The sequence below is a fragment of the Adiantum capillus-veneris genome, chromosome 9, assembly GCF_014529385.1.
Source record: "Adiantum capillus-veneris isolate H3 chromosome 9, ASM1452938v2, whole genome shotgun sequence".
NCBI lineage: Eukaryota > Viridiplantae > Streptophyta > Polypodiopsida > Polypodiales > Pteridaceae > Adiantum > Adiantum capillus-veneris.
The window spans coordinates 91,709,855-91,722,429 of record NC_140939.1 but is presented as its reverse complement, the minus strand read 5'-3'; the positions used below and the strand labels follow the sequence as shown (position 1 = coordinate 91,722,429).

Below are 12,575 nucleotides of genomic sequence, written 5' to 3'. Positions count from 1 at the left end.
GCTTTAAAAAAAAAAAAGAGAGAAAAGACTCTCTAAGAGAGAGAACTGATGCTTTTTATTTTAAAAGCTTTTGGGGCTCTGCTTTTGGGCATCCCTTGTATCTTTAAATAAGTGGTGAGGGCTTCACTTCTGAGAGCATCCGGACGCAGAGTCTGAGAGTGAAACCCTAACTACTCTCTTGTACTTTGATGATTGAAGAAATACCGAAAGGGGCGCTAGTCTTTGGGGCCAATATCTCTAGGCACGGAACTCCGCCGGCCAGTGCAAATCTATTGTGATCTGTGAATTGTTTTGAAGTGGTTATTTGGTGCTGTCGCGATTGATTTTTGACTTGGAGTGTCCAAGTCTGTTACAGTAACTCACCTGGTAGGCCTTCAGAGAAACAGTCAGCCTGTGCGTGTGGAAATTCTTGTCGTCTGTTTTCTAAATTAGACATATTTGACCTTTGTTCATCATTTAGTTCCTTCAAGAAGATCGAGTGACAAAAAGACTGGATTTCATTAATTTGGAAATGGCCGAAGCCGATACAAGTAGGAAGGACTCGCCCTTCAGTTTTACATCAAGTACAATCTCTCGGCCCTTCTCATTCTTCAAAGTCGCTTTCTTGGCCCTATAATCAACCACGGCGCTGTTCTTGTGGAACCAAGGGATTTCGAGGAGGACGTCACACCCTTCCAAAGGCATGATGTAAAAGTCCTCGTGCCCTAAATACCCCTGACAACGCAAACGAAGTTTGCTAGTGACAGGTTTAATGGCAACATCCCGTCCGGATGCTGCTAGAACAGCCTCTGCCTGTGGCCCCATTTGCTTGGGCGTAATTCCAAGTCGAGCCGTCAATTTGGGTGAAATAAAATTGGCTTTGGCTCCTCCGTCAAAAAAGATTAGGGCTTCTTGGTCTCGCACTTTGCCCCATGCGCGGCAAAGTTCAGTGCTTTTATCCATCTGATCCGGGTCGGTCCCCACACAATTGGTACTAGTCTTGTTTTGTCTTTCCTTTTCTTCCACGTTCTTCGGCTGCTCTGGAACTCTCTGGCCTATCTTCTGATTGTCCACTAGGTGCCTTTTTGGGGCACCGTGCGGAAATATATCTTGTTCCCCACAATCAAAGCACTTCCCTATTTTGAGGTACTTGGATTTCTGTTCCTCTGTCAGTCGGGGATGTGTATCTTTCTTTTTTTGAAACTTCCCTTCTCTTCTGTTATCAATTGTTGAATTTTGTCCGGTCCTCGGCGTCAAAAGTTGATCAGTTGGATAAGTCAAATTACCCGAATGCATAGCAAACCCTTGCTTAGCATGTCCCATCAATTGCTGTATGGAGGACTCGGTCTTCTGTAGTAAGCAGTAATCTCCTATCTCTTTGGCAAGTTCACAAAAAAATCGCTCGATTTGCTGCTTAAAGGTGATCTTTTTAAAAGAGGAGGCAGGTAGAAAAGCATTCCAAAATCTCTCTCAATATATATCCAAAGTATCTCCCTTAGTGATCCGAAGATGATTCCAAGTGGTAATCACATCACGTTCGTACTCTTGAGTGAGGCAAGAGGAAATAAAAAGTCGCTTGAAATTTAGCCACTTTGTCGGTGCTTCTTTTCGTAACACAAGAGTCGACCACCATGTCCGTGCATTTCTTTTCAAATAAGATGCTGCCCTCCTGATCTTGGAGTGCTCTGAATAGCACCCTCCAGAAAAAGCTATGTCAAATTGTTGAATAAAAGCTAGGGCCTTGTGAGAATCTCGAAAACCTAAAAGGATATCAAATTTTAGTGCTTGTCACCCTCGAATTCTTTGGTCTTCTTTCTCTTATCCTTGAGAAAGTCGTATTGATTGGCTCTATAAAAATGCTTCCTCTTAGAATAAAACATTTGATCACAGTCCGAACTCTCAGAAGAGGATGAATCCTCCTCAGAGCTTCAAAAGATTTCCGAGATCTTCAGTGGGATCTGCTTCTTGGCCTTCTTCTTGTTCTTACAGTGTCTTAAGTGTTTCTTCGCTTCCTACTCTTTTGGTCCTCATTACTTGAATTAGAGGAGCTATCTGAACAATTAGAAGAGGATGAGGATGAAGTGGAAACACCCTCAAAATGTATGTGCTTCTTTGGCTTTCATGCATCTGCAAAAGAAGACCGACGACCCAAATAACTAGGGTAGTCTGCTCCTCGGCTGTGTCTCTTTGAATGCTTCATGGTCCTCAATATTTGGTTGACTCGTCGTTCTACCACATCATCAAGTTCATCTTTAGTGTACACCCGCGGAACATGTGGTTTCTTCAATGCTGACTTTAAAGGTGAGTTGATGGCTGCATGCCACCGAGTATGCATTTTGTCGATCGGATGCTTGGTAAAAAATTTTGCATATTGGGGATGCTTCGAATAATGGAGCATCTGCTTAGCACAAGCATCAACCTGCTGTTGACGTTGCATCTCCATTCGTTCACACTCCGTAGGTCGTGGTGGCCTGTACTCTTCTTTTGAATCATCAGGAGCTGGTTGTCATCCATTTGAATTTCCCGTGCTCTAACCCGACCCTGAATTGTAAGGTGGATTACTTTGGTCTTTGCGAGATTCGTTGATTGAATCCATGTGTGTTTCGACCAAAGGGATCGGATTCTCGGTAGGAGGAAAATCGACTGAGCACTGATACCACTGTAACAAACTTCGACACCCCAAGTTGGGAATTTGGCATGACACATGATTAAAAACACTTCACAAACTTTATCACAATTCAATGGAGTCGACACGGCCCGGCGTAGTTTTGTGCCCAGAGGTATTGGTCCCAAAGTCTGGTGCCCCTTTCAGTATTTATTTTTTTAGTAATGCTTGAGCAAAGTACAAAGTTCGAGGGTCCTCTCTGCTCAGTGCTCTCTGGCAAAACTGAGAGAGGGAGTGCCCTTGAGTACATATTATAGGCCCATGGCCTTCAAAAAATCAATTACAAGAAAAGCTTCAACTCAAAAGCACCTTGTCCCAAAAGATGGTGCTCCCAAAAGTTGCAATGCAAATCGCGAAAATCTGTACACTGTGCCATGCCAGTAGTCAGCGCGTTTACGATGTCCGTACAACCTGCCACGTCAGCTAGCCACGCTATTTTCGTTATTTCAGTAACTCTAGTGTCCCCTGGGCCCTGTCGGAAAGGGGCCCATAAGTTGGAACAACCTATAAAATCATTTTATCATCTGCTAGTTGCTAGGGTGTGTCCTGGTGGTCATGCCACGTGATCACTTTGTGACATTACTCCCGAAAAATCCTGTCATCATCTTATTGAACGTTGTAGGAGCATTTGTGAGACCGAAAGGCATCACCAAATACTCGTACAATCCAAAGGATGTCCTGAACATGGTCTTGTATACATCTCCAGGAGCAATCTTGATATGATGATAGCCACTTTTTAGGTCGATTCTTCTGAAACAAGTAGAACCCTGTAGCCTATCCAGTACATCATTGATCCTGGGTATTGGAGACCTATTCTTGATGGTGATTTTGTTGAGAGCTCTGCAGTTAGTGCACGTTCTCCAAGAGCCATCTTTTAACACTGGCGAACAGTAAGGTGATCTAATGGGCTGAATGAGACCCTTCTCTAGAAGCTCTTTCACTTGGTTCATAATTTCCTCGTTTGGGGCTTTGCTAACTTTGTAAGGTGGCTGGTTCGGTGGCGCATTGCCGGGAATCAAATCAATGGTGTGATCTTCAGGACTGTGAGGAGGTAACTCTCATGGTAAGCCTTTAGAGGAACAATACTGTCGAGTTTCTTTTGGCAAAGCTCCACAAAAGTGCTCAATCTGGTCCCTCAAAGTAATCTTCCGAAACGAGGACCCTGGCAAGTAAGTATCCCAAAACGTATGGCAGTAGTCATCCAACGTTTCTTTCTTAGTCATTCTCAAATGATGGCAAGCCGCGATAACATCTCTTTCATATTCGTATCATATTAAAGTTGACGTGAAAATTTTCTTGAATCTTACCCACGTCGTAGGTACTTCTTTGCGTAACAACAGAGTAGACCACCATGTCTGTGCAGTTCTTGTGAAGTAGGAAGCCACCCTCCGCACCTTGGAGTGTTCCATGAACCAACCTCCAGAGATGGCAACATCAAACTACTATATAAACTCAAGTCTTAATGGGTGTCCTGGTAGCGTGAAAATGTCTCAAACATGACGGCTTGACCCCCTTCCTTGAACTCCTTGGTCTTCTTGCTGATTTGGTCACTGTCAGAAGAGGACGAGCTCTCCTCTGAATTGCTAGATGGCCTCCCATGCCTTCTGGACTTTTTCAGAAATCTGCTTTCCTTGCTTTATCTCTGTTTCTTTTGCCTTTTCTCATCCTCATTGGAACTAGAGAACGATGAATTGTGAGAACTCTTTGAAGACGAAGAAAAACCTGGGTCATCCTTGAAACGAGCACGTTTCTTGGACCTGCTTGCCACCTCGAAAGTAGGCTCCAACTCAAATAACGGGGGAAATCCACCAATTTCCTCTTCTTCCGAGAGTGCTTCAAGCCTTTCATTATCTGGTTCATCTTATTGTCAAGAGCTCTGCCCAACTCTTTCTGCGAGTACAGTTTCCGCTTGTCTGCACTCGTGTGTCCTTTCAGCTTTCTTCCTGAATGGAGAGGAGAATCAATGGACTCTCGCCATCTTGGGTGAATCTCATCCATCGGGTATGTCTATAGATGCTTCACATGATTCAGGTTCTGGGAGTACTTTATTAATTTTTTCACACGCATGTCAACCTGTAGTTGATGTCCGTACTCTACTCTCATTCATCGGGTACGTCTATAGATGCTTCGGAGTCCTTACTAATTTTTTCACAGGCGTGTCAACCTGTAGTTGATGTCCGTACTCTACTCTTGCAAATTTCCCCGCCGAAAGTTTGCCCAATTCTTCATTCTTTTCTTTAGCTCCCGCGTTGGGTTTCAACTTTTCTTCGCCTCCCCACTGAGAGGTGTTATCTCTGTTAGGATTTCGGCGAAAACTGATGTGTGCTCTTGGGTTCTTTATGGCTTATGCCCCTTAAGCTAGAGCGATGAAGACGGGAGTGCGTCGATGCGCGATGGACTAAGGGTGAGTGGCTAATAAGTCCGAGGCAAGGACACGAAGATTCTTTGACAAACAAAGTTTTGACTGCTCTGTCAAGTTCTCCTCGAGAACCTATGTGTGCTGCAAAAGGGATCGGATTCTGCGTAGAAGAAAATCTTCTGAGCTCTGATACCACTATTACAGGCTTGGACACTCCAAGTGAGAAATAAATAGCAACACACGAAGATAAATTGCAAAATCATTGAACTTTACGAGAGAGAGATGGAGTCGATACGGCTATGGCGGAGTTCCACGCCTAGAAGCAGGAATACCCATGTTCCTTGATGTGGGGTTGACATAGATGATTACCGCTATGGCTCCTCAATGTAGCTCTCTTTTAGCCTAGACATGAGAGATGAGAGGGAGAGAGGGACAAGATAAGATGAAGCACCTCCGGGCCTGATTTCATGCAGTTTTGGATCTCTCTCGATGAGGGATTGCGGATGGCCAGCAAGGGGTAGATCTGGCACTGATTTGCGCTCCCCTGATGCCAATGATGGGCAGAAATGGGAGCACAAGATGTGGCGAGGCTGAGGAGAAGCTAATGGGATGCTGAAGTACTGGACCACATCTGAGAGGTTAGTGCTCGTAGATCTCGCGCACCTTCGGCGACGGAAGGGCTGAAAACTGAAAATGCTGGCTGATCTGCAAGTGGAAGGCTAGCTCTAGGGCTGATATCTGCAATTGCTAGCTGATTGCTGCAAAAACGCTAGGGGTTGATCTGGAGCAAAACACTGTGAGAACTCTGCCATTGGCGCTAGTGCAAGATGATGCCAATAGATGATTCGATGGGTGTTATAAATCACTCAAGGACTAGGTAGGGCAAAACCTCTGTCATATCCCTTAAAAATAAGTCATTGAAATGATTTATTAATATGTTTGACCGGGGGTTAGTTTCTGGTTGAAACAATCACACATCTGCTCACGTGGGAATCCTCATAACATTTGTCAAAACGCGTGTACAAACCATTTATGCAAGAGGGTTGCAAAACTGGAAAACCTTATCTAATGGACTTGTCCGGACATGCAAGTACTGCGAACAAGCTCACAAAACTGCCGGTGCTAATTCTCCTAGATTCTAGACACTCCTATTTAGGGATAGGTGAAAAATTGGCTCTGGAAGTCGATGAAGCATGTCCACTGGCACATAGAGCCATGTGCATGTGAGAGGGTGCTACTTTGCTCACTTACCCACAGTTCTTGCGCCTACCAACTTTAGGATGCTATATACTTGGCCTAATGTGTTTGGTGAAAAAGAATAGTGTTTACATTTGATGTAAGGTCCATTGGGGTATTAGTTATTAATGTCTAACCTATTTGTTGATCTCTAGGACTCTATACCACTCGCTTAGATCTATCAATCTTTTTAACATATTCTGTTCTGGTGTTCTTGTGAGTTGTGACTTCACCATTGTTTTTTTTTTTGGTTTTCAGTCCTGTATTAAAGTAGCTCTGGACTTTGTCTCACCTGAAAATGTTGATCAATGTGTACGCCTTGCGGAAGAGTATCGGTTCTTGCCCAAAGATCATAGAGCAAAGGAGGATAAGCTTGAGGTATGCAGTTGTGAAGAAGTTGCAATTCTGTTAAAGAGAGATCTTCTGAAACTTGTCGAGTTTTACTGGTGAAAAGTGTAAATTTTTACCATTAGGCACTTGTGCTGTTTTTATGTGCATGGTTTTGATGCGGTTGGTGTGATTTTTTCATACCAAGCTTCTGATCTCGTATGGGACTGACATTGTGTGCTTCGGGCTGCCATTTAAGCAGATAAAAAAGATGGTGCTGCATGCTGCATTATCTGCTATAAAAGAGCTCAATGATCTAGCCCCAAAGGTAAGAATCATTATGCACAGCTGTCATAAATTTCTGTGACGTTTTCATGTTGTATTTATTATTTTGAATACCAGGATGTCAGAGGTTGATGATGTAGCAAATTTTAACAAGGATACAAACGAATTCCAGAATACTTGTCAATATGGAAATTTCCCATTTAGTCAACAAACAATAGCATGCCAAAGTGTCAGACTTCGATGAGCTTACGATTGTAGCAAGGTCAACTAGCTCCTCAAAATTTACATACAGGGTCACCTTATGTAGCCTGATAGCTTTGCATTGTTATTGTAAGCTCCTTCACGTGTATACTCCCCGGTGTTCAACGTAAGCACCTGAGACATTCAGCTGTATATTCATCGGCCAGAAGCTTGCTGGCAGATGTTGTATGATAGCCATTTGAACATCCAATTTTCACCTGCGGCAAAGCTTCATCTTCCTGTAATTTAATGGCTTTGCCAGTTGAGTAAATTCTTCATTGGTTACAAGGATGACAGAAATGAGGCGCTTAAGGCTTCTAAAAATGATACGATTGGGTGCTGTCATACCAAAATTTCATCCAGTATGCAGAGTTCGTATAGGCACTGGAGTAAAATATGGGCTGTTTTGGGGGGTAGAAACTTAAATTTGAGAAGTTCGGACCTTGTGTTACAGTCCAGATGTCGAATTGTGTAAGCATGTGTACCCATGAGTAGCTGCTGAATGCCTCACAGAAGTAACATATGGCTTAATTTCATTCGGAGTTGGAAGCCCATGCTTCTGCAGGTATAGTTAATCTTTCCTATGTGTAACTAAAAGGACGGCTGGTCTTTGCGTTCTATGTGGAACGAGAGCATCGTCCATTGTATGCAGTCATCTTCTTTCTTGATGCCACTACTGTTATGGAGGGAATCTTCCATGGGTGATTTTGTGTTTAGTTGTATTGATTAGTTGTTCACTTAGAAGTTGATTTGTCTTTGCCTTTGCGTTATCTTGTGGCCTTTTTCTGTGTTAGCAACTATGTGGGGTGTGAACTTGTTGTGGCCAGTGGCCACATTGTAAAGTTGTGCTGGTGGTGGTTCTGGATCACAACACTCACAGTACATTGAAGTCCTTTCTTGTAGAATTATGCTTGGAATTTCCACTGTTAGAGCTACCTTCTTATTGGCCTTGAATTACGGCAAATGAAGGATACCCTGGTTTTCTCATCCTTTCATATGTTGCTTTTTTGGGCATGCAAGGCCTGTGCACTCGCTGCAATTAATACTTTTGTGTACTCAAAAAGGTTTGATAATTTTCATAGATAAAAATTGGAGTGCACCGCACACGGAGGGAGGTTTCTGTGGGGTTTGTTTGGAAGTGTTTTTTGTTTTATTATTTTTGATCTCATGTAGGATATTAAAAGGTGGTAACTTACATTGAGCTCTCTTCACAGGCCTTGGTACATTCAGACATTTGTTCTGGAATGCAAGTAAATAAGCTCTCTCTCTCTCTCTCTCTCTCTCTCTCTCTCTCTCTCTCTCTCTCGTCTCATAGGTCACTTTGGCCTTTTGAAGACGTTAATATAACATTTCATTTCATCTCTCTCTCTCTCTCTCTCTCTCTCTCTCTCTCTCTCTCTCTCTCTCTCTTCGGATAGATCTTTGAGGTCTCTGGGGATAGCTTCTTACAACGTTAAAATTCTCTCTCTCTCTCTCTCTCTCTCTCTCTCTCTCTCTCTCTCTCTCTCCCCCCCCCCCCCCCCCCCCCCCCCTCCCCTCCCCTCCCCTGGGCCATTACCTCTATAGAGACCTCGGGTCAGTACGCATCATCTTTGTACACAGTTTTTGGACAGCAGCCACCCTCCCCCCCCCCCCGGGCCCTCGATCCATGGACAGCTTTTTTCACCAGTGAAGAAGGCCATTGACAGGATGAGGACTGGGAGAGCATATGATCATGATGGTTTACTGACTGAGCATTTCATGCATGCCAGAGATCTACTAGCAGAGCTTCTAGCAGTTACGTTTAACCGTGCCATGTGTGAGGGCTTGCTTGATACTTGGAGTTTATCTACGATTGTACCTATCTTCAAGTCAAGAAACCCTATGGAGCCTGGAAATTATTGCACTATCATGATTGGACACACATTGGCACGGTTGTACGCATCCATTCTTGAGCAGCAACTGAGTAGATGGGTAGAGAGGGAGGGAATGCGTGTTGCTGGGCAGGCAGGGTTCAAGAGAGTTTTTTCTACTCTTGACCATATCTTGAGACTCAGGGCCATCATCGAGGAGGGCAGATCCCATGGGGGACTTCCGCAAAGCATTTGACACAATACCCGAGCTAGATTGATGCGCATATTACAGGAGATGGGAGTACCCACATAGCTCATTTGGGGGATCATGGCACTGTACAGATCAGTAGTAGGACATGTACGCAACTCAGAGGGTCTATCTACACCGGTTCACTCCACTATTGGGATGAAACATGGATGCCCGCCCTCTCCTACTCTATTTGGTATGTATTTGGATGAGGTTTCTGACTACATTGAGAGAGATGGTGATAGAGGTGCACCGCTGGCAGGGACATGGATTCCGCTATTGTTATATGTTGATGATATTGTGTTGATCTCCGAGTCTCCGGAGGGGATGCAACGTCACTTGGATGTTTTGCATAAGTTTGCCCATGAGTGGCTTGTCTGTCAACCTTGGTAAAACCAAGGTCATGGTATTTAATACCACCCCACAGTGGATCAGGAGGTTAGTGCCCGCATTTGCATATGGCCAGAAGACGGTGGAATCTACAAATGCTTACACTTACCTTGGAGTGGTTTTTAGTGGACCAACATTTTCTTTGAGGAGAGCAGTAGAGACTAGATTGAGCAAAGTCCATTCGGCATAGGGGAAATTGGAGAGGATGTGTTCACAAATTCAGTTTCAGGAGCCTTGGACGAAGCTCTGGCTCTTTGACACTTTGGTGGCTTCTGCATTGCTCTATGGAGTTGAAATATGGGGGCCTTCATTGGATCATCACGGGAGAACAGGTCGTACTGATGGATGGGGTGACATGGAGAAGCCTCTGGTCTCCATGATCTCGCGGCTCATTAGAGCCAAGGCTTCAGTATCACGTGCCATTATCGGAGTAGAGCTAGTTGCCCCCTCACTAGTGGTTGAGGCGCTCACTAGATCTGTTTCCTTCATACACCGCTTGTCGGAACTTCCTAGAGACAGATACGACCACCTTTCACTTGAGTCCTCTCGACAGTTAGCCAGGCAGGGAGACACAGCATGTTGGTATGGGAAGATGACGTCATGGTTCTAGGCACATGGGCTCAGTATAGACACACTACCCCCCTTCTAGTACTCACTGTGGATGCACCCTCTTTGACTCTTACATAGTTCGAGACCACCAGGCTCATCTGCGAGGACCTGGCTCAGCTAGACACCAGGAGGACATGGGTACAACCAGCACAGGAGCTGGGCACGAAGATGGCTTTCTATAGAGAGCATCTTCTCCGGCTTACGGCGGACGGTTTTGTGACGAGGCCCAGATACATGGACACCCACTTGTCTCATGGGATACGGTGTGCTATTGGCGAGATATTCACATCTTCACACCAGCTGCGGATCGAGACTGGGAGATACAGCGGAGTGCCAGTAGAGGCCAGGACATGCACCCTATGTGACATGGAGTCTGAGACAGAGTTACACTACACATGCCACTGTCCTTTCTAATACGAGATACGAGGCCGCTTCCATTGCTTGTTTAGAGAAGGCTTTGGACCACTCTCCAGAGTAATGAGGTACGAGAATCAGAGATGCCTGGGTGGGTTTTTGCTCGAGCTGCGCAGACACAGAGAGAGCATGATGAGAGGAGAGGCTAGCCAGTCTCAGAGACACATCATAGACTTCTTTAGAGTAGACACTGGACTCCAGAGGAGCTACTACGACAACAGATCTGGTCGCCTCACACTAGAGGCACACTGATCGATTGAGCGATTGAGCTGGAGAGACCGAGACGCCCACGATGGCGGAGGACTACACAGCATCGACAGAGGCTACATTAGAGGATTCGGATCACTTTGGTCCGACATGCACGACGCCCGATCAGATTGTTATCCATGGAGGCAATTGATGAGATCCACCAACGACCGATGCTGGATCTCTTGTGACTTGTGATTTAGCTACCTTAGATAGCTGCTTAGTTCACGCCTACTAGTTTAGGATCCCAGAGTACTTTTATTTTATCATTTTGTCATTTCATTTTGTTACTCTGACTTTGTATCAGATTCACCACATTGTAACGCTTTGGTCTCATAGGTCAAGTCTAATTCTCATTGGTCCACCTCTATGGCCATCCAATAGGATTTAAGTGCACCTTGTGGGCAATTGGTCTAGGGAGCTGACATGTGTCCCTTATTCCCTTTGTGTACAGGGAGCCTATGAGTGTGTCTGTGTGTGTCTCTCTCTCATCCCCTCCTTACAGGGCTCGCCCCCTCCTATGTAGGAGCCTTGAAGACTTTTTGGCACACTCACTAAGCATCCAATTTAACTAAGCTTGACCATTGGACACAACCTTTGAATTTTGGAAGTCTTAATGGACTGAACCTTAGGGTCTTTAAAGCCCATTGTTGCACATTGCTCTTTTGCAGATGCCCCCCCCTTTGGATCCCTATTTTCCCTCCTTTGGATCCCTATTGTGGCCAGTCTGCCAACTTAACCAATATTCTAGCTGTTTCTCCCCTGGCACTTCCCCATATTGAATGATCAGTTTAACATGAGAAAATCTTAATGTGCTGGATAACCTGAGACTCTACTCAATACATCATCGTGGCTAATATGCATAGTAACAGGGAATGGCCGTTTTCAGGTCTCCATTCCCCGTTCCCATTCCAAGTTCCCGTTCCGAATCCCCGTTTCGTGTTTCAAACGTGAGTACCCGTAACAGGGAATGGCATTTTGTTCCGCGTTCCCGTTCCATGCGTTCCCGTTCGGGTAAGAAACCAGATGTAAGCCCAAATGGGCTGGGTGGTGACGATGCAAGTCTGACTTCATTAGGAAATAAAAGCTGACCGTTGCTAGACATTGACTTACAGGCCCATCCCTGGTATAATGAGGCCCCAACATATGATGAAGAAAGCTCATCATGCCCCTAGAAATGTAGCCAATATCCAAACCAGCTCTAGAAGCAAATCCGAGCCTCTGGGTAACTCTTCAAGTGACTCAAGAGCTCGAACTAGATAATTGAGCCCATCTGCTCTGCAACTGAGTACTAAGACCAGCTCTTGAAAGAAGTAAATGGACAGCTCTCCATACCACGCGAGCACGCGACAAATCTCCGGAAGGCATGCCTGATAAACTCGATGTACATGGGCTGGTGGATGCACAAGAAGGCTAAGCTGGCCTACCACTTGACACCATGTGAAAGTAAGGTGATCAGGATGATATGAGACACGAAGATCATGGCCAGCATTGAAAATGCCTTGGTGGAGTGAGAGTAGGGGGGCTAGTTTGAGTAAGAACCCCACCATCTCATTGAAAAATCTGCATGTGTGTGAAGCATGGCATGCTCCCATGCAAAGAGAATATCACCTCTAAGCTCGAGGAAGTACTCATGGCCTCCTTTGTGAATATCATAAATTTGCTACAATACCATACATATTAGGCATCCATGCGTCTAAAGAGCTGCCAGCCGCTCAAACCATGAGACAGTAAGTCCCTGTATCC

General features: G+C 45.0%; 1 protein-coding gene across 1 annotated transcript in view; it reads left to right on the top strand.

Annotated features, from left to right (window-relative positions):
- Positions 1-7,807, top strand: part of LOC147450799 (uncharacterized) — a 78,704-nt gene extending 70,897 nt beyond the window's left edge. Inside the window, exons 13-15 of the mRNA XM_086519833.1 lie at positions 6,498-6,617; positions 6,829-6,894; positions 6,969-7,807. Coding sequence (XP_086375959.1) covers positions 6,498-6,617; positions 6,829-6,894; positions 6,969-6,983 — 201 coding nt within the window. The 3' untranslated portion in view covers positions 6,984-7,807. The remainder of the gene's footprint in view (positions 1-6,497; positions 6,618-6,828; positions 6,895-6,968) is intronic.
- The last annotated feature ends 4,768 nt before the right edge of the window (positions 7,808-12,575 follow it).